The 24,497-nt window shown below is 32.1% G+C and overlaps 1 protein-coding gene and 1 pseudogene across 1 annotated transcript; both read right to left on the reverse strand.

Annotated features, from left to right (window-relative positions):
- Positions 1–4,305: 4,305 nt before the first annotated feature.
- On the reverse strand, positions 4,306–6,252 carry LOC148572928 (uncharacterized). The gene is made up of 4 exons (XM_088505474.1): positions 6,241–6,252; positions 5,031–5,897; positions 4,696–4,842; positions 4,306–4,527 (listed from the first exon to the last, which is right to left on the reverse strand). The coding sequence occupies exons 1-4, from the start codon at positions 6,250–6,252 to the stop codon at positions 4,306–4,308; spliced, it is 1,248 nt and encodes a 415-aa protein (XP_088361600.1).
- A 4,930-nt stretch (positions 6,253–11,182) lies between these two features.
- On the reverse strand, positions 11,183–23,480 carry LOC107611471 (uncharacterized; annotated as a pseudogene).
- Between the last annotated feature and the right edge of the window lie 1,017 nt (positions 23,481–24,497).

Consider the following 24,497-nt stretch of genomic DNA (forward strand, 5'->3'; position numbering starts at 1 on the left):
ATTCTAAGTTTGTAATGGACGATCCCATTATTCCAACTTAATGACCAATGGTCACAACATCAACTCTATTCATCAAATCTATACCTATAAAAGGCACCTATTTCTATATCTCAAGGAGGACATTACATGATAAGTTTTACAAGTTTTATTTCACACTTGATTTGTGAACCTTATTTTAAGGTTCTCTATTCATTAATATGGTGACACATATAACAGATTAAAACAGGACCGAACCGCCAGGTTCGACCGAAAAACCGAATCCAATACCAATTCGGTCTAAGATTAGGACTGTTTAAAGTAGAGAATCGCCACAAACCGGTCAAACCCAGACTGAACCGACCAAAACCGGTCAAGTTGGACCGGATCGAACCGCTCATTCCAGTTGAAGGCAAATCTACGACGCACCACAGTTCTGCAAGTCCACCATGCTCCATATGTTCCAACGCTGCCAAGTGTCAAGGCTTGTGATTTATAAATTTTTTTTTAAAGTGCTTGACATGGGTTTTGAACCCATTAACCCAAAGTTGCAACAAGGACTCTCTTACCACCAAGCTGGCAATGCTTGTTGCCAATATATATACAAATTATGATACATATAGTAATCTTTTATTTTACTTATATTCAATTTATTTTAATGTTAAAGTCACTCATTTTTAAAACAATTATATTTTATTTAACTATAAATTTTATTAAATATATATAAATTAAAAAGATAAACAAAAAAAAATTATTAATCACAATTTATTTTTTCTTTTCATGATTATATGATATCTATTAATATTATTTTTTCAATAAATACTTATAGTATATAATAATAGGTAAAGACTTGTAACACCCTAATATTCATATCTTTATACTCGAGTCATAAGTCAATGATATTACGGTGGTACAACTTTCAGGTGGATTATAATACAATTATAAGTAAAAGTGAAAGGAAATATTAAACGAGAAGTCTGAAAAGGAGTAAAATAAAAATCGCGAAGTCGTATCGCTCACGTATCGACAACTAAAAGATAAAGCGTGAAGTCGAAAGCGATATACAGATAAAGGCATAAAGGAGAATAAGAAAAGAACAGTATATAGATATATAACATAAGTAAATAGCCACTAGTCGCGACCCACGAAGTTTAGGCCGGCTAGGGTACAGTATAATAGTAGTTGACAATAGTATCTCCTAATCTCTCCCAAAAAAACATAAAAACCTCTATAGGCAAGTTCAAAAGAGCTCAATACATAATATAGGCTTTTCAAAATAAAGGTGGAGAGATTCTAAGCAAAATATAAAGTAGAGAATATAAAGATCTTTGCCATCTCTCAGATGAACCACAGCTCACTTCTGAGCACCTGGACCTGTATCTGAAAAACAAGAGATATATACGGAATGAGAACCCCCAACCCATGGGTTCCTAGTACGGTAAAAATGCCAAATAAATACAATGCACTATAATAAAAACTCACTAAGCATTCTAAACTTCCTTTCATCAAATATTCATCCTATGTTCTCGCTAATCCATAAATAGGCAACTGTCCTAAGGGAATACTAAATATAATTCATCTTTCTTTTAAACTTCCCAACATCCTAAATCTCCAACAAAACAAAATCAAAATCTTAAACAAAACCATCACCCGCTATTCTGTCTTGACAATTCTATGTCAATACCTCATATCTGCACCTGGAGCAAGTGAAATTACTTCACTGCGCCTACCCAGGGAACTCAAATTACCTCATTCGATAATCATCATTTTAAATTAATCATATCGTTATTCCATCTCAACAAGAACAACCCTCAGCATCAACCGACACCAACATAAAGGACCTCTCAGTTGTACAAACACAAGCAATACAGACAAGTAATACACAATTAAAGTACAAGTAAAGCAAGTAGCATTTAATCAGGTAGCACAACATATATGCATGATTTGGCAATCCAAAACAAATAGGCAAACCCAAATAAGTCAAACCCTAAACCCTAAACCCTAAACCATCATTTTAAAAAATAGAAATGATGAATGCCTACCCTATGGCTGATGATATCATTTGTCGGTTACATAGCCAACCCGAGATGTCCTGGTAGCTAACCACGGACAGAAACACCCATGCAGAGCAAGTGGGCTTGAGCTACAACCCCTTTACTGCTACCCGCTTAACCCAGAGCCAGTGGAAAAACCACTACTCTGGCTACTACCCAGACGGGTATTTAAAAGCTCAACCTGGAGCGAGTGAAATCACCACTACTGCCGTTACTACCCAGGGGTCACAATATCTGACCTGGAGCAAGTGGGACGAACCACAACCCTTGCTACTGCCCAGGATCTCAAAACATACATTCATTTAGTTTAAAAAAAATTAATCATCATTGTTATCAAATCTCAAACATTAACCTGGAGCAAGCGGAACAAACCGCAACCCTTGCTACTACCCAGGTATCACAAATACACATTCATTCATAATCACTCTTCATTATTACCAATTCTCAAACAATGACCCGGAGCAAGCAGGACGAACCACAACCCTTGCTACTAGCCAGGTATCACAAATACACATTCATTCATAATCACTCTTCATTATTACCAATTCTCAAACAATGACCCAGAGCAAGCGGAACAAACTACAACCCTTGCTACTACCCAGGTATCACAGACTTACATTCATTCAAAAACTTCATAATTAAACTCATTTATCATAATTCTCCTTCCCTATCTCATACCCGGAGCAAGTGGACAACACCACTGCCTACTACCCTAGCTTCTTCTCTTTACTAGGAATACTATAAAAATTTAGGACTTAAAAGATGAAAATGGAAGCTTAGAAGTCTAAAAATTCAGCTTTAAAAACTCAAAAATTAATTTTTGTTGAAAACAGGGTCACACAATTCTCAACCCAATTATTAATTCACATTACATATCAACTATACATAATAGTACCAACCATTTATACAATCCAAACTTAATCCTAGGGGCATCTAGCCTAGGAATTCTCATCACACCACACGGTACTTAAATGAAACTTAAACCAATTCTTCTCTTGTAGCTAAAATAATTGAGCTTCTTCTTGCAAGTCTCCACCAACCCTTAGCTCCAAGCCTCACCAAAGCTCCACAAGCAATATGAATCTTCCAATTGTGCACCAAAATCACCCAATACTCTAACATAATCAATTTTCACACTTATAATCAACCTAGGGTTCATGAAATTAATAAATCACAAGAGTTAGAGGGTTCCTTACCTTAACCCATGAAATTGGTTAATGGAACTCACCAATAACTCATACTAGAGCACTCCTAAACAATCAAAACCATAAAATCACTCAACACCCATAACCAAATTTGAATTTAAGGAGAAAAACAAAAATTGGACAGAGGACAGTGGAATACTCACCACAAAACTTATATAAAATTGTAGAGGATGAGAAGAGCGAAGCATGGCCACAAACGGCTCGTTAATCGGAGTTCCGGAGAAAAAGTTTTGGTAATTTGAAGTTTCAAGGAGGCTAGGGTTTCTCTCTTCTTCTCTCTCCTCTCAAATTCCGGATCTCTCTCACAAATGGGAGAGTATGGTGGCTGAAAGTGTGCTTAATGATGTTATATATATGTGGGCTTGGGTCCACTTGGGCCCGGTTCACTTATTTTAGCCTGTTGGCCCAATTTTGGGCAAAAACCTTTAAGATTAGAGTTTTAAATCGTAATTTAAATATTTCTAACTTCCCAAATTATAAATTCTTATTTCTTAAAATTATTCACTTCTAATTAATTTTTTCAGCCACAGTACCGGACAGATCGCAGCCGGTATTGCCGGTCAAATTTCCAGTGCGCATTTTTTTTAGAAAACTATATTTTCCGACTCAGAAAAATTCATTGAGTCCAAATATCATATTTAAATTATCAAATTTCGATTGCTAGATTTTCTAACCATATTCACTCCTATTTAATTTGTTATTTAATTAATTACGATTTGACCAGATTTTACAAGACTCACATGTAGTTGTCTTCATATGAAGTTGATAGTTGAAAATTGTTATATGATATTTAGCCAAACTTGTCAAATCATCTAACTATTTTTAAATATCAACTTCACATGAAAATAACTGTATGTGAGTATTTTCCTATAATAATATAATAATACAATAAATATAAACTAATTAATAAAGTATTAAAATTTAAAAATGATAATTATTTTTATAAATACAAAATAAAAGTACTTATAATAAAGAAAAAATAATTAAAATTTATATAATTATTTAATTATACCGGGTTAACCGGTTCGACCAGTGACTCACCGGTTTGATCACCAATTCGGCTCTGACAACTATGGTAATTCTTCTGTCAAATACACATAAAAATGTCCCATAAGTCCAGTATTATATTTGTTTTCATGTATGAACTCAACAGTTAATATTTCGCCATCCTGAATCTTGATAGAGCCTGGTTTTGGATAACAACCAGACATTCCAACAACATAGCCTTTTTCATTTCCTGGCTCTTCTCCTGTGCCGTATGTTGGTTGAACCGCACATAATACCTTTCCATTCTGAAGAAAAACAAAAAAATAAGGACAAAGATATTTTAAAATATTTTACTTCTTAAGAAGATGAAAAATTAAGAAATAATATTACTTAATAAACAAATATAGAATGGTCAGCTAACAAAATAATTTATACGTAGTTGTAAAGACTATATATGAAAAATTGATAATTACCTCCCCATATAAAGTTGCATTAACGATTCCTGGATGCACGTGAGCTGTAGAGTAGATTAGATTACCACCCTTTTTCATTGGGATCTTTGTCCTTTTAATATGATAATGTCCAATATCAGTATTTTGCGGAGTGATAGAATACTCTACCTGCAACAAATTAAAAAGTTTTTATCAATCATTTACTATATAACTAAAAAAGAGATTAATACTCACTTCATTTCATAAAAAATATTTTTTGGCTAATCTAATTACCTATGATAAATTATGTCACCATGTGAAATACATGAATCATGCATTTTAGCATTCAATTGAAATGAAATATACTTGTCACTTACCATACAATTATGAATTGGTTCGGAGCCATTATATGTCACTTGATCAGTAACATCAAGTATGTAAAACTTAATAGGTACTTGGTATTGATCCCAATCAACCCATGTTATTGTATATTTAAGGGAAGCTTTTCTCTCTTGTCTGTTATTATATCCTTTTTGTAATTTGCATTGAGAAGTCTTTTCACAACAAAAAATTCCTCCTTTATAATCACTAGACATTGGTTTCCCATCAATACCGGTTTTGCTTACAAAGTCTTCACTTTTGACATTATAATGGTCACATCTGCATTCGGTGCAACCTTTTTTGTCTTCTGTACCACGTGTGTCAATAACCATGATATTGAATAACCATTTCTCTTCATTATACTCCTTTGGGACATTCTCAGGGTGCGTACCTACTTCTATTCTAAATGGATCTGGTAGTTCTAAGCTAGTTTTTCGTGCATCAACTCCAAGCCCCCAGGAATATGAATTAACACTACCCTGGCATACTCCATCGTTTCTTCTAAAATACTTACCGTATATGGGCTGACTTTGATTAGCTTGACGTGACATGGTGACATTTTCAAAATATCTTAAAACAAAATAATGGTGTAGGTAAGCTTCATATAATGGCAAAGAATTCCGATGTTCATCAACTAACTCGGCTTGAAAATTCTTGATTCCGATGTGTCCTCTTGGAAACTCAATATCGAATAAATCTGTTATCGTAACCTTTCCTGGTTCCAATACAAATTGCTCACTATAAAAAGTAGCCGTCTTGATATGATTTGAATTCTCATATTGTCGTGCGAATATGATGCTTGATTGCAACAGTATAATTGTTAATGATAGTAATAACACTTCAGGTATAAACTTCATGTTTTTCTGCAAATCGTCATATTTATATGATCATCAATCATATGTTTATATGTTAAACTATGGAAATATCAATCATATGTTTATAAATTAGGAAAACATGTTAAGGAAGACAAATAAAATATTAAACCATGTGGAACTTGAATAAGATATATGAAATTGAAATTCACATAACATGTCAAAAAGACAAGTACCTTGTTGGAGATTCAATTTTTGATATTTGAAAAAATAGTGGAAGTTGAATTTGTATTGATATGAAATTTTTGTATGTCTACTGCTTTTATAGTAGAATCTAATGCCAATTTTGTTGAATTCTCAATGCTAGATCCCTATTTTTGGTGGGCTTTCTAACTATGTGTGCCATTTGTTAAAAAACCTTGTTTGTTATTAGTTTCCAATTAATGTAACAATATTTTTTATTTTTTTGGTATACATTAAGAAACAACTTAATTCCAACTCAACTATGAATTCATCTTAGTTGCAAAATTGTTTAGATAATAAGATATTTTTTTAGATTTTGTCAAATTTGTTTTTTAACCTTATCCTCTTCTTATGCGACTCTTTTGATATTTTGGCCAAAAACAAATCCCCATGAATTTATGTTATAGTTCAAACTAACACAAAATTTGAAAGTTAAAAGACTTAATAAAGTATAAAAATTATTTAGTAAATTAAATACGATACTATCTTGGTATTGCGTATATTTAATATTCCTTTTATAATCTATTAATCTGATAGATGAATACCCACTTTCTATTTTCTTTGTATTTTTTTTAAAAATGACCTACTTAGCTCAGTATTTAGAGTATTGCTTTTATACGGCAATAGTTCAGCAATACCATAATGTGAAATTCAAAATTTTTTATTTATGATAAAATAAAATTTCTTAAGTTACAAATAACTTCAATAAAAATTTTATTTATTTTTTTGGAGCTTTATGAAGACGATTTCCTCTAATGGGGCATCTAAAAAAAGCACGTTTTACTTTTACTGATTAAAAAGTCTAAACTTTTTTTTAATAGATTTTTTGTGTCATTAACTGAAAATTTATATATCACTTTTGTTTTTATTAAATTAATTGTATGATATTGAACAAAAAAGAAGATGATGATGATGACGATAATGATGATAATGAAGGAAGAGTAAGAAGGAGAAGGATCGGAAGAGGTGGTGGTAAAGGAGGAAATGGTGATGATGATGATGATGATGATAATAATGATAATGAAGGGGGAGAAGGAGGATGAGGATGAAGAACAACGAGAATGAAAACGATAACGATAACATAAACGCTCGTATATAAATTTAACTTGGTTGAACTTAGTTAAAAAGATACTTGATTGTCTAAGATTTTGATGTGTAAAATTTTCGCACTAAAATATACATATTTTAACTTAACTATTGCCTATTTTTACTTACTTAATTATTACCTATTTTAACTCCTATTATAAGTGAAAACTATTTGATTAATTTAAATAATAATATAAAATATATTATTATTATTATTATTATTATTATTATTATTATTATTATTATTATTATTATTATTATTATTATTATTATTATTATTATTATTATTATTATTATTATTGTACTAAATTTTTATTTGCTTTTAATATCTTATTACATGCTATTAAATATTTAACTCATTACAAAAAAATTGAATTCAATTTTTTATATATATTTCATGACTAATGTAATAAATTTATTTATTTTTAATATTTTATTAATAATCATGAATATATAATGGTTATTAATAGGTATTTTTAGCAAAATAAATTGAAGTGTATGTTATTTTAATTCTTGAGAAAAAGAGAATATATATTTTCTAAATAGATAAAAGAGATTATTATTTAGAAAGAGAAAAGTGATCAATTTATTTTAATATATTATTTTTTTCTTTCTTTTTGTTATATTTACTTTTACATTTTAAAATTTTGCCTATATACCACTATGATAAGAGATAATGCACTACATCAAGGTTCTGAAAACCGAACCGCTCTAGACACTGGTTCACTGGTTCATAGGTTCAACCGATTTGACCGTGGTTGAACCGTAAAAACCGTTTTATAATAAAATAATAATTAAAATATAAATAAGCACATGAAAATATAATTATAGTCTAATCTAAACTTTAAAATATCATTCAAATTAAAAGTCCTACATAAACCAAATGTTATAATCTCATTCAAATACAAATTCAAAGTTCAAAAGTCAACAAACAACCAATCAAACATAACATAGCAGCATCAAAATGATCCAAGTTTGTCATCAATCATCAAAATCCTCCATAATTTGCTGCAGATTTGCCTCATTGATTTCATCACCTTCATTTCCACTAATCTCAACTCAATATTACCAGCAATCCAACCCAATAATCTCAACTCTCAAGTTCACAATAAATGAACAAACAACATCCAAATTTCAAAATCAGAGTATACAAACAACTGAACAAGTACAACATCTGAGGTTCAAAAAATTCTTATAAAAGAAATGTCACAAGTGCACATTAATTATTCTTACAAAATTCAAAACTAGTGGTACAATTTCTTATAAAAGAAATGTCACAAGTTCAAATAAATAAATGGAGATGCTCAACAACAACTGGCACACAATTAAAAAAGAAGACTCAATGAATTGAAGAACTGAACATAATATAATGTAGCCATTCTTATCTTTAATTTGTCGATCCAACCACAATTTTAATTTTCTCTTAGTCCTCACTCTGTTGTACACTGAGAAAATGAGAAGCATTATTTCAAAACTTGTTCTTATTATTTTTGTAACTGTAACACTTGATCATCATGTTGTGGAATGCCGCACTCTTAAGTCTTAACACTCTGAACAAGTACATCTCAGGTTCAAAAAATTCTTTGTTCACAAAAGCATCACAAAATCAGTTCATATTTCATCACAGTTTTATGACTTTCATCACAGTTCACAGAGTTCACAGTTTCATGACTTTCATCACAGTTCATAGTTCACAGTTCATCAGAATCAATGAAATCACAAAATCAGTTCATAACACCTTCAGAGATTAGATACTCAGAGTTCAGTTCATCAGAGTTCAGTTCATCGGAATCAATGAAATTACAAAATCAGTTCATAACAGTTTCAGTTTTCAGAGAGTAGAGACTCAGAGTTCAGTTCATCAGAGCACAGTTTCATCAGAATCGGATTGCATCACAAAATCATGTTCATAACTAAATTAAAAATTACCTGGAAATGAGGAAATCTGTTGCTTTCTCTCAGAGCTCGAAGGACAACGCTTCAACGCTTCTCTACTGCTTTCTCAGAGGCAGAGCTCGTCGGAGGTGACATGCGAAGTGGCTGAGGGCGCGACGGCGCTGAGCGCGCGGCGGAGCTGACGGCGGGAAGGTGCTGACTGCGCGAGGTATCGGAAGGCGCGACAGACCCAACGGCGCCAGGGAGCTGACGGCGCGACGCTGGTGACGGCGTCACCGTGCTGAAGGCGCGACGGAGGTGAGTGTGTTGAGGTGAGTGCGACGGCGGTGAGTGCGTTGAGGGCCTCCTGGAGTCGTGGGTAACTGGGTGGTGTTCTGTTCTGTGGGAGGCTGGAGTTGAGAACTGAGAAGATGGAGGAACGAGGAAGTGGAGGCTGCGAAGGAGAAAACTCCTCTAAGGGAATTAGGGTTCCCTCAGCACAAAACGGCAGCGTATTGAGGCAATGTTAAAAACCGGCCGGATCCCGGTTCGTCGGTTCAAGTCCGATTTTCAAATCCTGCGATTTTTCTTATTATCCGAACCGCTACAGCTACCGGTTCACGGTTCGACCGGTTCGACCGGCCGGTTCGAACCGGTTTTCAGAACATTGCACTACATGTAGCATATGAAGACGAGTTGATTTGGGAAGAAGTTAAATCACACGGGAAAAAAACAATTGTATGTACAGTGGGGACTTTTAAAAAATGTATTTTTTGTTTTCTTTTCTTCCGGCAATGTATATGTTCGATGTAATATTAGGAAGATAAAAAAGTCAGAACTTGTTTTATTTTGTATTTATTAATTATTATAACAATTAATGAATGATAATTAAAGTAAGTTTTGGCTATTTTTGGTTTTTTTATTTTGGTTCCCAAATATTTTCGACATATGTTAAGATTTTTCCTAGAAAAGAGATAGAAATTATTATTGTAATTAAATTTTTATTTATTTATATGAAATTATGATTGTTCCTACCAGTTCATAAACTAGAAAAAACATCACTATTGTTAAACAAGCAGTTCAATCAAAGAATAATTATATATCAAAACAACATTTTTGCGACCTTTTTTAATGCTTGGTGACAGTTTTAACCGTCAATAAATATTTTCACTATGGTTAAAAAAAGCATCATATATTTCAGCATCGACGGTTGACAGTAATAGTTTTGGACCACCGTTGGTAAAAAGTGTTGCTAATTTTGTGACGATTTTTGAAGTATAAAATCGTCAATAAGTTGTAACACTTGTTAAAGTATTTTTTATGTTGCATTTCGCGACGTTTTGAAACTGTTATTAAAATACTAAATCCTATGACAATTTTTTTCTTATATTGCATGACTATTGTAAGCCGTCATGAAATTTTTAGCGACAACTTAAAACTGTCACTAAGTTATTAGTTTCTAGTACAGCTTTTTTGTGACAGTTTTTCGATTTGAAACCATCACTAAATTACTAATTCTTGTGACAACTTTTTTCCTGTATTTAGTGACTGTTTTAAACTATCATAATCTCTCCAACATCAAATCTTTCTTTTATTAATTATTACAAAAAAAAATTTCTATTATATATAATAATTTATATGTCTATCAACAAAATAATATTTTATCTCTATTATCAAAAGTTGAATTCTCCAAAAATGGCATTGTATTTCAAACAAATCCAAACTCAATCCCACAAATTTTACAAAATGGCAACAATGTATTTCAAAAGTTGAATTCTACAAGTGTTATATAGTCATAATTCATAAGATGTATATTCAAAAAATCCCAACTTAATGCCAAGTTTTGTATATTATGGGAAAATTATTGAAATTACTTGCAATGAGCCCCAAAACACCTCCCAAGAGTCCACCAGATTCTCTAATTGGCTGACCACTTCCATTCCATTCTGTAAGAACTCGTTTCTTACTATGATAAAGGAAAAATACATCCTTTACCCTAAGATGCATATTCTTTTTAACTTCTTGCTCATCTAAAGAGAAAATAAAAGAGAAGTGAATCACTTTAGTTGGCATTGTAATATTTTAAGTATGTACAAATTAAGAAAAAATAATATACCTACAATAATAACAGATCATGTGGTGTTCCACTTCTTTCTAGAAATAGCAACCACATCCACCTCTTCATCATTAAAAAAATCAACATCTGATAGGCTATGACTATGAACTTCATTTTGAATAGATGAACTTTGAGCTATATGCTCTTGTTGACTCGTGCTTTTAGAAGATGTTGACCTAGAATGACTTGCAAGATGTTTTTTTTTCTCGAACCAAGATAACTTCAAAGTAAAAGGATTAGAAACTTAATGAAAGAGGCAATAACTACAATAGATCTAGTATGCTAAAAGAGGAGAGAGTTACCATTTTCATCATTTAAGGGATGAACATTTTCTCTAGCATATACAACATTTGGTTCAACATGTTCATCTTCTTCCTCTTCGAATTGTACAAGCCTTCTAATTTTAATACCTACAATAACATTAAAAAAATAAGAGAAAATAATATTAGGGGATGACACTTTAAGAATTGGATAAAATTGAAAACTGAGATATGAGAATTTTCTCTTACATTAGGGGATGAAACTAATCTAGCATTTTCAGCATCATTGAGGGATTTTTTAGGACTTTGATACTTCTTTATTAGCCTTCTTCTCTTCATACCTGTAAAAATATAAAAGAAATAAGAGAAAACCATATTACTTAAAACAAAGAATAACAATCATGTATAAATTCACACTTTATTAGTCTTCTTTTCTTCAATGAGTTTTACACAAGCATATTCTCATTCTGTCCACGTCGTTTTGGGGAAAAAAATTGCTAATTTGTCCTGTAACAATATTGTTTGGATTGAATCCTAATTACCAAATTTATATATCCTACATATATAACTTACAATTATTTACTCACAGCAATAACCAAATTAATACACAATCCTAATATACCATGATATCTATTCTTACGCATACTCATGCACAAGTTCTTATATGTATGATTGAATGTGTTTTGAAGGTAGAGAAAAGCCTCCAAAGTCATCCACGAGCAGTTAGAGTAATTCTTACTCACTAATATGGAATTCATGTCGGTAATTCTAATTTGGCTATGAATTTTAACCCCACAATGCAGAGGATTTAATCCTATTGGTTCTGGTCTATTGTTATGTGTAGATTTTTAGCTGAACTAGTCAGTCCTATAAACTTTATTTTTTCATTCCCATTAATTGTGTTCGGTTGAAAAAGGTAAGGCATGACAATGAGAAATGGCCTCCAATCCCAAAATGAAAAATAATAATAGAAACAAAAAGAAAATGCTTGATTTATAATTCCTTAACCATATTTAGATGTTGTAACACCCTACCATACGGAGTCTTATGCTTAAGTCATAAAAACAGAGATGGCAAGGTCTTACGACCTCTAAAATAAAATTTAGTACGTATAGTAGTGTGAAAAATGATTATAACTAGGAGCTTTTGAAGAAAAAGGGGTAAAACAAAATCGTTAAATTGAAAAGCGCAACACTCCGATCCACAACATAACGAAACCGATAGAGGAATAAGCTAACGCGAGATTATATATATACAAAGGAGTACCAAAAACATGAATATCAAAACTCAAGATCCGGTTGCGAAGATAATCGATCCGAGCATAGGAGTATATACATAAATATATAAAGCAAGGAACCCAAAGGGTGAATTACAAAACCTGCTCTCCAAAATAACCTCTAAGAGGAGTCAACACAGTATGTATTATTAGTGGAGATAAAAGTATCTAAGAGGAAACATAAAACCAAAAATAAAGTTCCGAGAACCAAGGATCTTCGCTAATCCAAAAGTCTCCAGCATGCATCAGCGAGAAGCCTCACGACCTGCATCTGAAAACCACAAAATTCGCATGGGTGAAAACTGGAGGTTCTCAGTATGGTAACAGTACCCACATATCTAACATGTAATGTCCTGAGAAAGCTGAAGGCAATCCTAGAACTTCCACCAGATAAATCAAAGCTTATAAACAGACTAAACCATAATTGGCAACTGACTAAAGATCTTCAGTCTAACTAACATTCCCCTTTCCAATTCCTGCAGATCTCCCATCCACCAGCAGTAACATAATATGGCAAACACAATTATATCAGATAAGGAGATATACAAATAGGAAACAGATACAGCATTTAGACAATTAGCAGGTAATATGCAGTCAATTAGGCCCTTCCAAACATAATTCACATAATATGCATATGATGTATGCCTATCCTAATGGCTAATGAGTCTCATCTGTTGGTTATAAAGCCAACCCAAAAAGTCCTAGGAGCTAACCATTGGACTGTCCCTCTATTGTGCATCCCCAACTCGAGTTATACTCAACATAATCATAATTCACATCCAACACCCTCAATGGTGTATATTCACAGGGGCGATCTCATCCGGAACTTTCACAATGTCCGGCCACACTTACGACATACGGTCAGCAGAGTATCGAGTCTCCACCTGGAGCACGTGGTAGCTAGCTATTGCTTTCACCCAGAGAAACTTGTATCTCAGAAAGTGGAAGTGCAACATTCACATTTCATTCAATAAGCATATATGCAATCATATCCAACCATAATTCAATATTGGCTCCACCGTAATACGGCAATAACTCAGTCATCTGGCTCATAATTCAATCCATAACTAGCCACTTTAGTACAAATACAGCCCTTCGGCTCGTGGCACATAAGGCACTTCCACCGCCATCCTTCGTATCTCATAAATCATCTTTGATCATTATTGATCATTAATTCTCCCCTTTCTTCATTTACAAGTTACCACATCCCCTAGCTCTTTTCCCATAACTAGGCATATCATAATAATTTAAGACATAAGGGGTGAGATCAAAGGCTTAGAAGTATGAAATTTGGCCTTAAAAACTCAAAAATCAATCTTGGGGTGAAAACAAGGTCACGTGCACGCGCAAGCGTGGAGAGCCTCTGTATCGCCCACGCGCAAGCGTGGAAAGCCAAACAACCATAGGGACGCGTATGCGTCGCCCACGCGTACGCGTGGATGGGGAAAAAGTAAAGTGCCGCCTACGTGTCCACCACGTGTACGCGTGGGTGCGTTTTGTGCCCCACGACCAAAACCAGCACAATTCCCGCACAACTCTCGGTAAATTTGGCTGGGCAATTAAATTAGCCCATCGACGCGTACGCGTAGGCCACGCGCACGCATGGGTAGTGAACATTTGAAAACGACGCGTGCGCGTCGGCCACGCATACGCGTGGGCGTGCTTTCAGCAAAAAAAAAATTACTAAGTTAAAAGCTGCAGAATTTATAGTTTCAAACCCCAATCTTCCGACTGGCATAACTTATTCGTTTCAAATTATTTTTCGGCCGTTTTCTTCAAATGGCATAAACATCCCGGATCCAATTTTATTTTTATTCAAGTTTGGCACAAATCGGAGATCCGGAGTCCAAGTTATGCTCCGTCAAAGTATGCCCAAAAACCACATTTTCATACAAAACCACAAAGTGTAATTTTTCAAAACAAACCAATTTCAACCCTTTTTAAAATCAATCTAAACATACCAAAATTAACTTCAAGCCTCCTCAACTCATGCATTAACATGTTTATCAAAATCACCAAAACACCATCCCATCATTTTAACCCATCTCACCCAAACAACTCAATTTCAAACACATTTTTATGTCATATACTCTTTCTCATCCCAATTTCCAACACCATTTTCAATCAACCATCATTACATATAATCAATATCACCCTCACCATCAACATGGTTTCACCCACGATTCAACCTCAATCAATCATCAAGCATATATCAAACATGCATATTTCTCATGCATCATACCACCAAAACATCAATATTTATAATCACATATATGACCATACAATATATCTCAACCATTCAACAACATCAACAATTCAATTCCTATCTTAGGGCCTCTAGCCTAAGTTTTCACACCACATTACATTTTAGATACAGAAAACCGAGACCATACCTTAGCCGATTTCCCCGCTCAACCCGGAGCACTTCCAAATCACTTTTCCACAAGCTCTCAAGGTTCTAATACCTCCAAGAACAGATTTTTATTACACCAAAGCTCTTTTTCAAGCTTTCCAAAATCCCAATCAGGCTTCAATATTCACATACACACTACCTAAGCCACAATTATCATATCCAAATACAACAACTCAATACCCAAACATCATAAACCAACAAATCCACTAGGGTTGAGAATCTTACCACACCCAAGGATCAAGAAGACAAGATTAATCTTCTCCTTCAAGCTAGTTGGACCCTATAATATCGAAGAGTCCAAAATCTCAACACTTTTCACCCAAAAATTCGAAATTAAGGGCTGAGTAACTGAACCAAAATCGTGGCTTACCTCAAGAATAAAGTAAAGGATTTTGTAGAGCCTATCGCGGTGAACGCGTGGATGCAAACGGTGCGGCAATCGGAGCTCCGGATCAAAAGTTATGGTAGTTTGAAGATCAAGTGAGAGATAGAACTTTGGAAGAGTGTTCTTCTCCCATTCTTGCCTCATTTCAGCGTGTTTGAGTGTCTAGAGAGAAGAGAGAGTGCTGTTTTTAGGGTTTTAGGTTTAGTTTGATTGGGGCAAGGGCCCAATATAGGTCCTGTTGGCCCGGTTTGGCCCGTTCGGTCCAATCTTGGACCGATTTCTATAAAATTGGTATCTAAATTTTTGTTTCAATCTCCTCTATCATATTAAGCAATAAAAATCACATTTTTGGCCTTCTAGAATAAATTTTCATTTATAGATTAATTAGTCATTAATTAACCAGATTTTACAGATGTAGCTAAAGTATAGTTCGTTATTACATGAATTAATGCATATGTTCCTAAACTTCATCCTAAAAGATGTTGCCTAAGAATGTTTAGTATTAAACAGGACTTTAACAGAAAATGAATTGCATTCATAAACACCAATACAAAAAACCAAGAAAGAAGAGAATGCGAGTAAATTAAATACATTAAATTAAAATCAATTGAAAAAAATAAAGTCACTTTAGAAAGAAGAACAAAAAAAATTTATATAAAATTACAAGATAATACATCAAAGAAGAGAAATCCTCTAAACTTAAAAGGGTGAATAAAGCAAAGAAATATTAACATGAAGATTACAAATACTACTATAACAATTAATTAGCAATGCGTAACAGGTTTAATACCATCTCCTGAACTAAAAAGTTCATCGTACTACTCATGTGCCAAATTGCTTTGGACCAACGAAAAGTAATTACAGAAATCAAATTAAAATTGAAGATATTATTTCCTCGCTCACCGAAAAGTAATAGGCTAATAGCCCCTTTCTTATTCAAGTAGTGCCGATCTGTAAAAAAATTGAATCATCACTACGGCCAAACTACTTATAGCAAATGCATTGAACATGAAACACAGATAATGGATGAAAATACTTGGACCGGAAAACTTTTTAAAATGATTGAACACCACTAATGTTGATTTGTCTGCTCTATGTTAGTACAATATTAAAAATGTTTGTATGGTCACAAATGTAGCAGAAATGTCAAACACAATGAAATTTATATAAGGCATAATTGTGATGTATGTATATGATTGCATATTAGTTTGTTATAAAAATCCATCAAATATATTGAAATAGAGCTATATTACTACAATGTACTTTAACTTTTATGAGTAAGATGTATAAAGTTAAATAGAAATATTTTGTAATAACTCTAATTTTTGCACTAATACGAGATTTTCTTAAAATAATATTTTAAAGTGATTAGTTTTATTTTGATGAGTCGACTTCGAACCCCGAAATAAAATAAATGGTAATATAATTTTATTATTATTTTATTTATTTATTTTACTTGCTCTAATTATAATGGAGCCTAGATAATAATATTAATACTATTAGCAAGTCCAATTTTTACCGATAAAATTAATTATTGGTATTTTTTGATGAACTTAGAATTGCTAATGCTTCGTTAAATATCTTTTAATTCTTAAGTTACTAATGTCATTTATGTTAGTAACTTATACATATTTAACTTATTATTATTATTATTATTATTATTATTATTATTATTATTAATGACCGAAAGAAGAAAGAAAAGAAGGAATAGAAACGTGAATCACATTAAGCAATGTTATCCCATTAATTATTAACATGCCTTTCTTTTAATTCAATGTGACCGAACTGGAGAAAGAAAGAAAAGAGAGATTTCAATCCAAAACCACCTAGTGATATGACATTGACACATAATCCTTCAATTGACAACTCACCCTTCCACTAATATCAAAAATACTTCCCTTAATCTTTCATTTGCTGAACATATTGCATGAAGAAAGGGTAAAGTGACCGAGAGCTTTCATCAAAGAAATCGTAACCCTCCACCATTTTCTTTCTTTGATTTCACTTAATCCGTAATCCTAATAAAAAATCTAATCTGGTAAAAATATTCGTATCCTCTTCCTCTACATGTTGACATTGCTTTTGTCCGGTGGAAGTCAACGGTGACGTAGCTCCCCTAGCCCTTGAGTTCGGCCAACTGGAGTTCTAGGAGGCACAGACAATTCTGGACATTTTCTTCTTCGACGGCTCGATCAGAAGGCTTCTCCGGAGCTTCGAGTATTTTGAATTCGTACAAAGTTAGGATTTTGGTAAATTCTCACCGATTAAATTGATATTGGACAAGTGAATTGATGTCGTGATTACTTGTTGATTGAATTTATATTGAATTTTGTAATATATTGATCTTTGTGATAAGTTTGAGGTTCGGAGGGTTTTAGTGCAGTCCGGAACTGAGTTATTCTGATGAATTTGATTTCTGGATTACGATAGGATAATTTGAAAATGTTGAAATTTTTCTGGTTTGATCTATTTGAAAATAGTTTGAAAAGAGTGTGAAAAATGCTTTGGATGGAACCCGAGAAGGGTGGCAAAGTCCGGGTTTTAGGGAAAATACCGCCGAAATTTTGTTTTAAGTCTTAAGAATTTATTTAAAATTTTATTTAGAAGAAAAAGATTGAGTTTAATAATATAATTATATAAGTTTTTCGAGTATTTTGGGAAATAAATAAAGTTTAGGGGTATACGAGTATTTTATAAAAGTTCAGGGTTATTTATATAAATATGAAACAAAGTGAAGGTTTAAATATAATTTTATAAAATATTAACGAATTCGTGATTTAGAAAGTAATTAATAAAATTTTGAAAAATAAGGTTTTATAAAATAAGTTTTAAGAGTATTATAAATATTATTTTAAATATTAGTTTAAAATTACTCATTTATATTAGAGTAAATTATTATTACAAATTATTATTTATCAAGATATTATTTTATAAAAATATTATTGTATATATTATGAAAAATAAAACCGAGAGTGGTAAACAAGCAGGTTTTTTCTAAAAGCTTTAGAAAGACAAATCTAAGCTAAGGATCTCATGATCCCCTCTTCATAAAACATTTAGGAAAAGATGAGAAAATAGTGTGAAGATAGTTTTTGATGTTAAAAGTAAGGAATTAAAAGAATGATGAGAAAAGACAAGAAAGGATTATATTAGTTAAAGGAATTTCTGCCACAGGAGAGCAGAGAACAGAAAAGAAAAGAAAGAAATAATGACTTGAGATGATTGTCTACCTGCTGGGAACGAGTAGAGATATGGTGGTGAGTCCACCGAGATTTGCTTTCCAGAGATACACCGGCGAATCCAGGGGATGGTCGCACCTGTAAGATAGAGGTTGCTTACAGAAGTTATCAATACATACATTGGCCAGAGAGAGCCTCACCTGTAAGACAAAGGTTGCTTACAGAGGTTATGTTTGCATACATCGGCTCAAGAGAGTCGCACCTGTAAGACAGAGGTTGCTTACAGAAGTTATGACACTGGAAACCAAACTCAGACAAAGGTTGCTAAGTTACGTCGGGAGCAAGTCGAAACCGACAGATGAGCTCATTACCTGCACTAGGGATAGACATGCATCATGATTGATTGAGCATATCTTCTATGAATTATGTTTTCCGTGATTGTGTATGTGTTGTGTTTGTTTTCTCTTTATATTCTTTAGTTATTGTGTTTGATGCATGATTCGGTTGTTGCTACTGACTGGGTATAGTATTAAATCGAACTTAATTAACCACCGACCCTACTAAGAACTCTCCAGTTCTTACCCCTGCTCTTCCCCCTTCAAATGGAAACAGGAACTCTAGTTAAGATTTTATATATATATATATATATATACGAGGACCCAGCAAAGGATGCGAAGGTGATAGAGAACTCGTCTTTTGGCTGCATGGATCGATCAGAGACAGTAATAGTTGGTAACGTATTTTGGGTGGCGCCTACAGTATAGCCTAGATATTTTGAATTAGTCTCTCACTTTTGGATAGATCCACCGAGAGATTAGGAGCTGTAAATATTGGTTAGGCTAGTTTCGGGTGCCAGCTTAGGGGCTTCCTATATGGACCAGGGCCCGGAGCGTTAACTATGTATATAATAGCAAGATATGAAGAATTGTACGCTAACTCATGCGATATATGGTAGTACCTTTATATGTATGTATGATCTATGCTATATGATATGTTGATATATGATGTTGGCCTTGTGTATGTTTTATTTGATTCCCTATTATGACTTGGTACGTTTAATTAGTTGTCCTCGCAAATCTTTTTATAAAGTAAAAGTCTTTCCAAAAACTCGATAGTATGCTAACCCGATTACAGGCTTAATAATAAATAGTAAAATTTTTAGGTGAATAAGTTGGTGACACTTGATTTCTAGTATGATCATGACTTACTGGGAATTGGGTCGTTACATGTTTGGTAACAAAAAAGAATTAACCAAAAAGAGCCAGAACTTACCTTATTTAGCATTCATTAATTGTTATTTATAACAATTAATGAATGCTAAATAAGGTAAGTTCTGACTTTTTTTAGTATTACCAAAATTAAATATGAGGGTTCTTGTCTTTAAATATTTCATTATTTCTTATGAAATTTTTATAATATTTACATCATAAATTCGCCTAAAACTTTCGTATTATGAAAACCAATATAGTTGTCTACCATATAGTTGCTCTTTTGATTGCTTATTCAACAGTGAAATAAATAAATAAATGAGAAGTAATGGGTGTAAGACCCTAGATATCCTTGAATATATAAAAATAATGGTTCATGCCTTTTAATATTTTATGATCTGTAATACCGATTTACTAGGTAACATACTATTAGAGTAAAGCAATTTATTTTGAAATGATTTATTATGATTTCATAGTAAATCATTTTAAGTTATATCGATTTATATAAAGATATTTTTAAAACAAAATTCAAAATAGGACAATTTAGTAATATTGATAGTCAAATAATTTAAAAGGATAATTTATCCAATTTATTATATATAGTATACAATAATTATAAATTTATCTAAAAATGTTATCTTACAAAAATCAACGAAATCAAAAGGATAAAAAAAGTCAATAGAGTTGTTTGTTGTCACAACACTAAATTGACCATATAGTTACACTTGATTTGTGAACCTTATTTTAAGTTCTCTATTCATTAATATGGTGACAGAGATAATGGATTAAAATCGGACAGAATCAGCCGGTTCAATTGAAAAACTGGTAAACCAGATCCAATACCGATCCGATTCAAGATTAGGACTGTTTAAAGTAAAAAACCGTGACGAATCGGTCAAACCAAAAATGAACCGGTCAAAACCGGTCAAATTGGACCAAACCGAACCGCTCAATCCAGTTGAAGGCAAATCTACGACGCACCACGGTTCTACAACTCCACCCAAAGTTGCAGCAAGGACACTCTTACCACCAAGCTGGCAATGCTTGTTACCAATATATATACAAATTATAATACATATAAAAATCTTTTATTTTACTTATATTCAATTTATTTTAATTTTAAAGTCACTCATTTTTAAAACAATTATATTTTATTTAACTATAAATTTAAAAGATAAACAAAAAAATTATTAATCACAATTTATTTTTTCTTTTCATGATTATATGATATCTATTAATATTATTTTTTCAATAAATACTTATAGTATATAATAATAGGTAAAGACTCACATGCAGTTGTCTTCATATGAAGTTGATAGTTGAAAATCGTTAGATGATATTTAGTCAAACTTGTCAAATCATCTAATTATTTTTAAATATCAACTTCACATGAAAATAACTGTATGTGAGTTTTCACCTATAATAATATAATAATAAAATAAATATAAACTAATTAATAAAGTATTAAAATTTAAAAATGATAATTATTTTTATAAAAACAAAATAAAAGTACTTATAATAAAGAAAAAATAATTAAAATTTATACAATTATTTAATTATACCGGGTTAACCGGTTCAACCAGTGACTCACCGGTTAAACCAATAACACAGTAACCTGATCGGTTCGATCACCGGTTCGGTTCTGACAACTATGATAATTCTTCTGCCAAATACATGTAGAAATGTCCCATAAGTCCAGTATTATATTTGTTTTCATGTATGAACTCAACAGTTAATATTTCGCCATCCTGAATCTTGATAGAGCCTGGTTTTGGATAACAACCAGACATTCCAACAACATAGCCTTTTTCATTTCCTGGCTCTTCTCCTGTGCCGTATGTTGGTTGAACCGCACATAATACCTTTTCATTCTAAAGAAAAAAAAAATAAGGACAAAGATATTTTAAAATATTTTACTTCTTAAGAAGATGAAAAATTAAGAAATAATATTACTTAATAAACAAATATGGAATGGTCAGCTAACAAAATAATTTATACGTAGTTGTAAAGACTATATATGAAAAATTGATAATTACCTCCCCATATAAAGTCGCATTAACGATTCCTGGATGTACGTGAGCTGTAGAGTAGATTAGATTACCACCCTTTTTCATTGGGATCTTTGTCCTTTTATTATGATAATGTCCAATATCAGTATTTTGCGGAGTGATAGAATACTCTACCTGCAACAAATTAAAAAGTTTTTATCGATCATTTACTATATAACTAAAAAAGAGATTAATACTCACTTCATTTCATAAAAAATATTTTTTGGCTAATCTAATTACCTATGATAAATTATGTCACCATGTGAAATACATGAATCATGCATTTTAGCATTCAATTGAAATGAAATATACTTGTCACTTACCATACAATTATGAATTGGTTCGGAGCCATTATATGTCACTTGATCAGTAACATCAAGTATGTAAAACTTAATAGGTACTTGGTATTGATCCCAATCAACCCATGTTACTGTATATTTAAGGAAAACTTTTCTCTCTTGTCTGTTATTATATCCTTTTTGTAATTTGCATTGAGAAGTCTTTTCACAACAAAAAATTCCTCCTTTATAATCACCAGACATTGGTTTCCCATCAATACCGGTTTTGCTTACAAAGTCTTCACTTTTGACATTATAATGGTCACATCTGCATTCGGTGCAACCTTTTTTGTCTTCTGTACCACGTGTGTCAATAACCATGATATTGAATAACCATTTCTCTTCATTATACTCCTTTGGGACATTCTCAGGGTGCGTACCTACTTCTATTCTAAATGGATCTGGTAGTTCTAAGCTAGTTTTTCGTGCATCAACTCCAAGCCCCCAGGAATATGAATTAACACTACCCTGGCATACTCCATCGTTTCTTCTAAAATACTTACCGTATATGGGCTGACTTTGATTAGCTTGACGTGACATGGTGACATTTTCAAAATATCTTAAAACAAAATAATGGTGTAGGTAAGCTTCATATAATGGCAAAGAATTCCGACGTTCATCAACTAACTCGGCTTGAAAATTCTTGATTCCGATGTGTCCTCTTGGAAACTCAATATCGAATAAATCTGTTATCGTAACATTTCCTGGTTCCAATACAAATTGCTCACTATAAAAAGTAGCCGTCTTGATATGATTTGAATTCTCATATTGTCGTGCGAATATGATGCTTGATTGCAACAGTATAATTGTTAATGATAGTAATAACACTTCAGGTATAAACTTCATGTTTTCCTGTAAATCGTCATATTTATATGATCATCAATCATATGTTTATATGTTAAACTATGGAAATATCAATCATATGTTTATAAATTAGAAAAACATGTTAAGGAAGACAAATAAAATATTAAACCATGTGAAACTTGAATAAGATATATGAAATTGAAATTCACATAACATGTCAAAAAGACAAGTACCTTGTTGGAGATTCAATTTTTGATATTTGAAAAAATAGTAGAAGTTGAATTTGTATTGATATGAAATTTTTGTATGTCTACTGCTTTTATAGTAGAATCTAATGCCAATTTTGTTGAATTCTCAATGCTAGATCCCTATTTTTGGTGAGCTTTCTAACTATGTGTGCCATTTGTTAAAAAACCTTGTTTGTTATTAGTTCCCAATTAATGTAACAATATTTTTTATTTTTTTTGGTATACATTAAGAAACAACTTAATTCCAACTCAACTATGAATTCATCTTAGTTGCAAAATTATTTAGATAATAAGATATTTTTTTAGATTTTGTCAAATTTGTTTTTAAACCTTATCCTCTTCTTATGCGACTCTTTTGATATTTTGGCCAAAAATAAATCCACATGAATTTATGTTATAGTTCAAACTAACACAAAATTTGAAAATTAAAAGACTTAATAAAGTATAAAAATTATTTAGTAAATTAAATACGATATTATCTTGGTATTGCATATATTTAATATTCCTTTTATAATCTATTAATCTGATAGATGGATACCCTCTTTTTATTTTCTTTCTATTTTTTTTTTTAAAAATGACCTACTTAGCTCAGTATTTAGAGTATTGCTTTTATACGGCAATAGTTCAGCAAAACCATAATGTGAAATTCAAAATTTTTTATTTATGATAAAATAAATTTTCTTAAGTTACAAATAACTTTAATAAAATTTTTATTTATTTTTTTTGGAGCTTTATGAAGTACGATTTTCTCTAATGGGGCATCTAAAAAAAGCACGTTTTACTTTTACTGATTAAAAAGTCTAAACTTTTTTTTAATAGATTTTTTGTGTCATTAACCTAAAATTTCTATATCACTTTTGTTATTATTAAACTAATTGTGTGATATTGAACTAAGAAGCAGAAGATGATGACGACAATAGTGATGATAATAAAGAAAGAGGAGGATCGGAGGAGGTGGTGGTAAAGGAGGAGATGGTGATGATGATGATCATGATTGTGATAATGATAATGAAGGGGGAGGAGGAGGAGGATGAGGACGAAGAACAACGAGAACGAAAACATAAACGCTCGTATATGAATTTGACTTAGTTGAACTTAGTTAAAAAAAGACTTGATTGTCTAGGATTTTGATGTGTAAATTTTTCGCACTAAAATATACATATTTTAACTTA

Source organism: Arachis ipaensis, chromosome B2 (genome assembly GCF_059453495.1).
Source record: "Arachis ipaensis isolate K30076 ecotype BB chromosome B2, ASM5945349v1, whole genome shotgun sequence".
Lineage (NCBI taxonomy): Eukaryota > Viridiplantae > Streptophyta > Magnoliopsida > Fabales > Fabaceae > Arachis > Arachis ipaensis.

Bases quoted from the DNA above. Each gene is read 5' to 3' on its own strand.
- LOC148572928 (XM_088505474.1), bottom strand. The intron at 4,843-5,030 runs GTAAGTGACAAG...AATTTGTTGCAG, and splicing joins AACCAATTCATAATTGTATG to GTAGAGTATTCTATCACTCC. The intron at 4,528-4,695 runs GTAATTATCAAT...GTTTTTCTTCAG, and splicing joins ATGCAACTTTATATGGGGAG to AATGGAAAGGTATTATGTGC.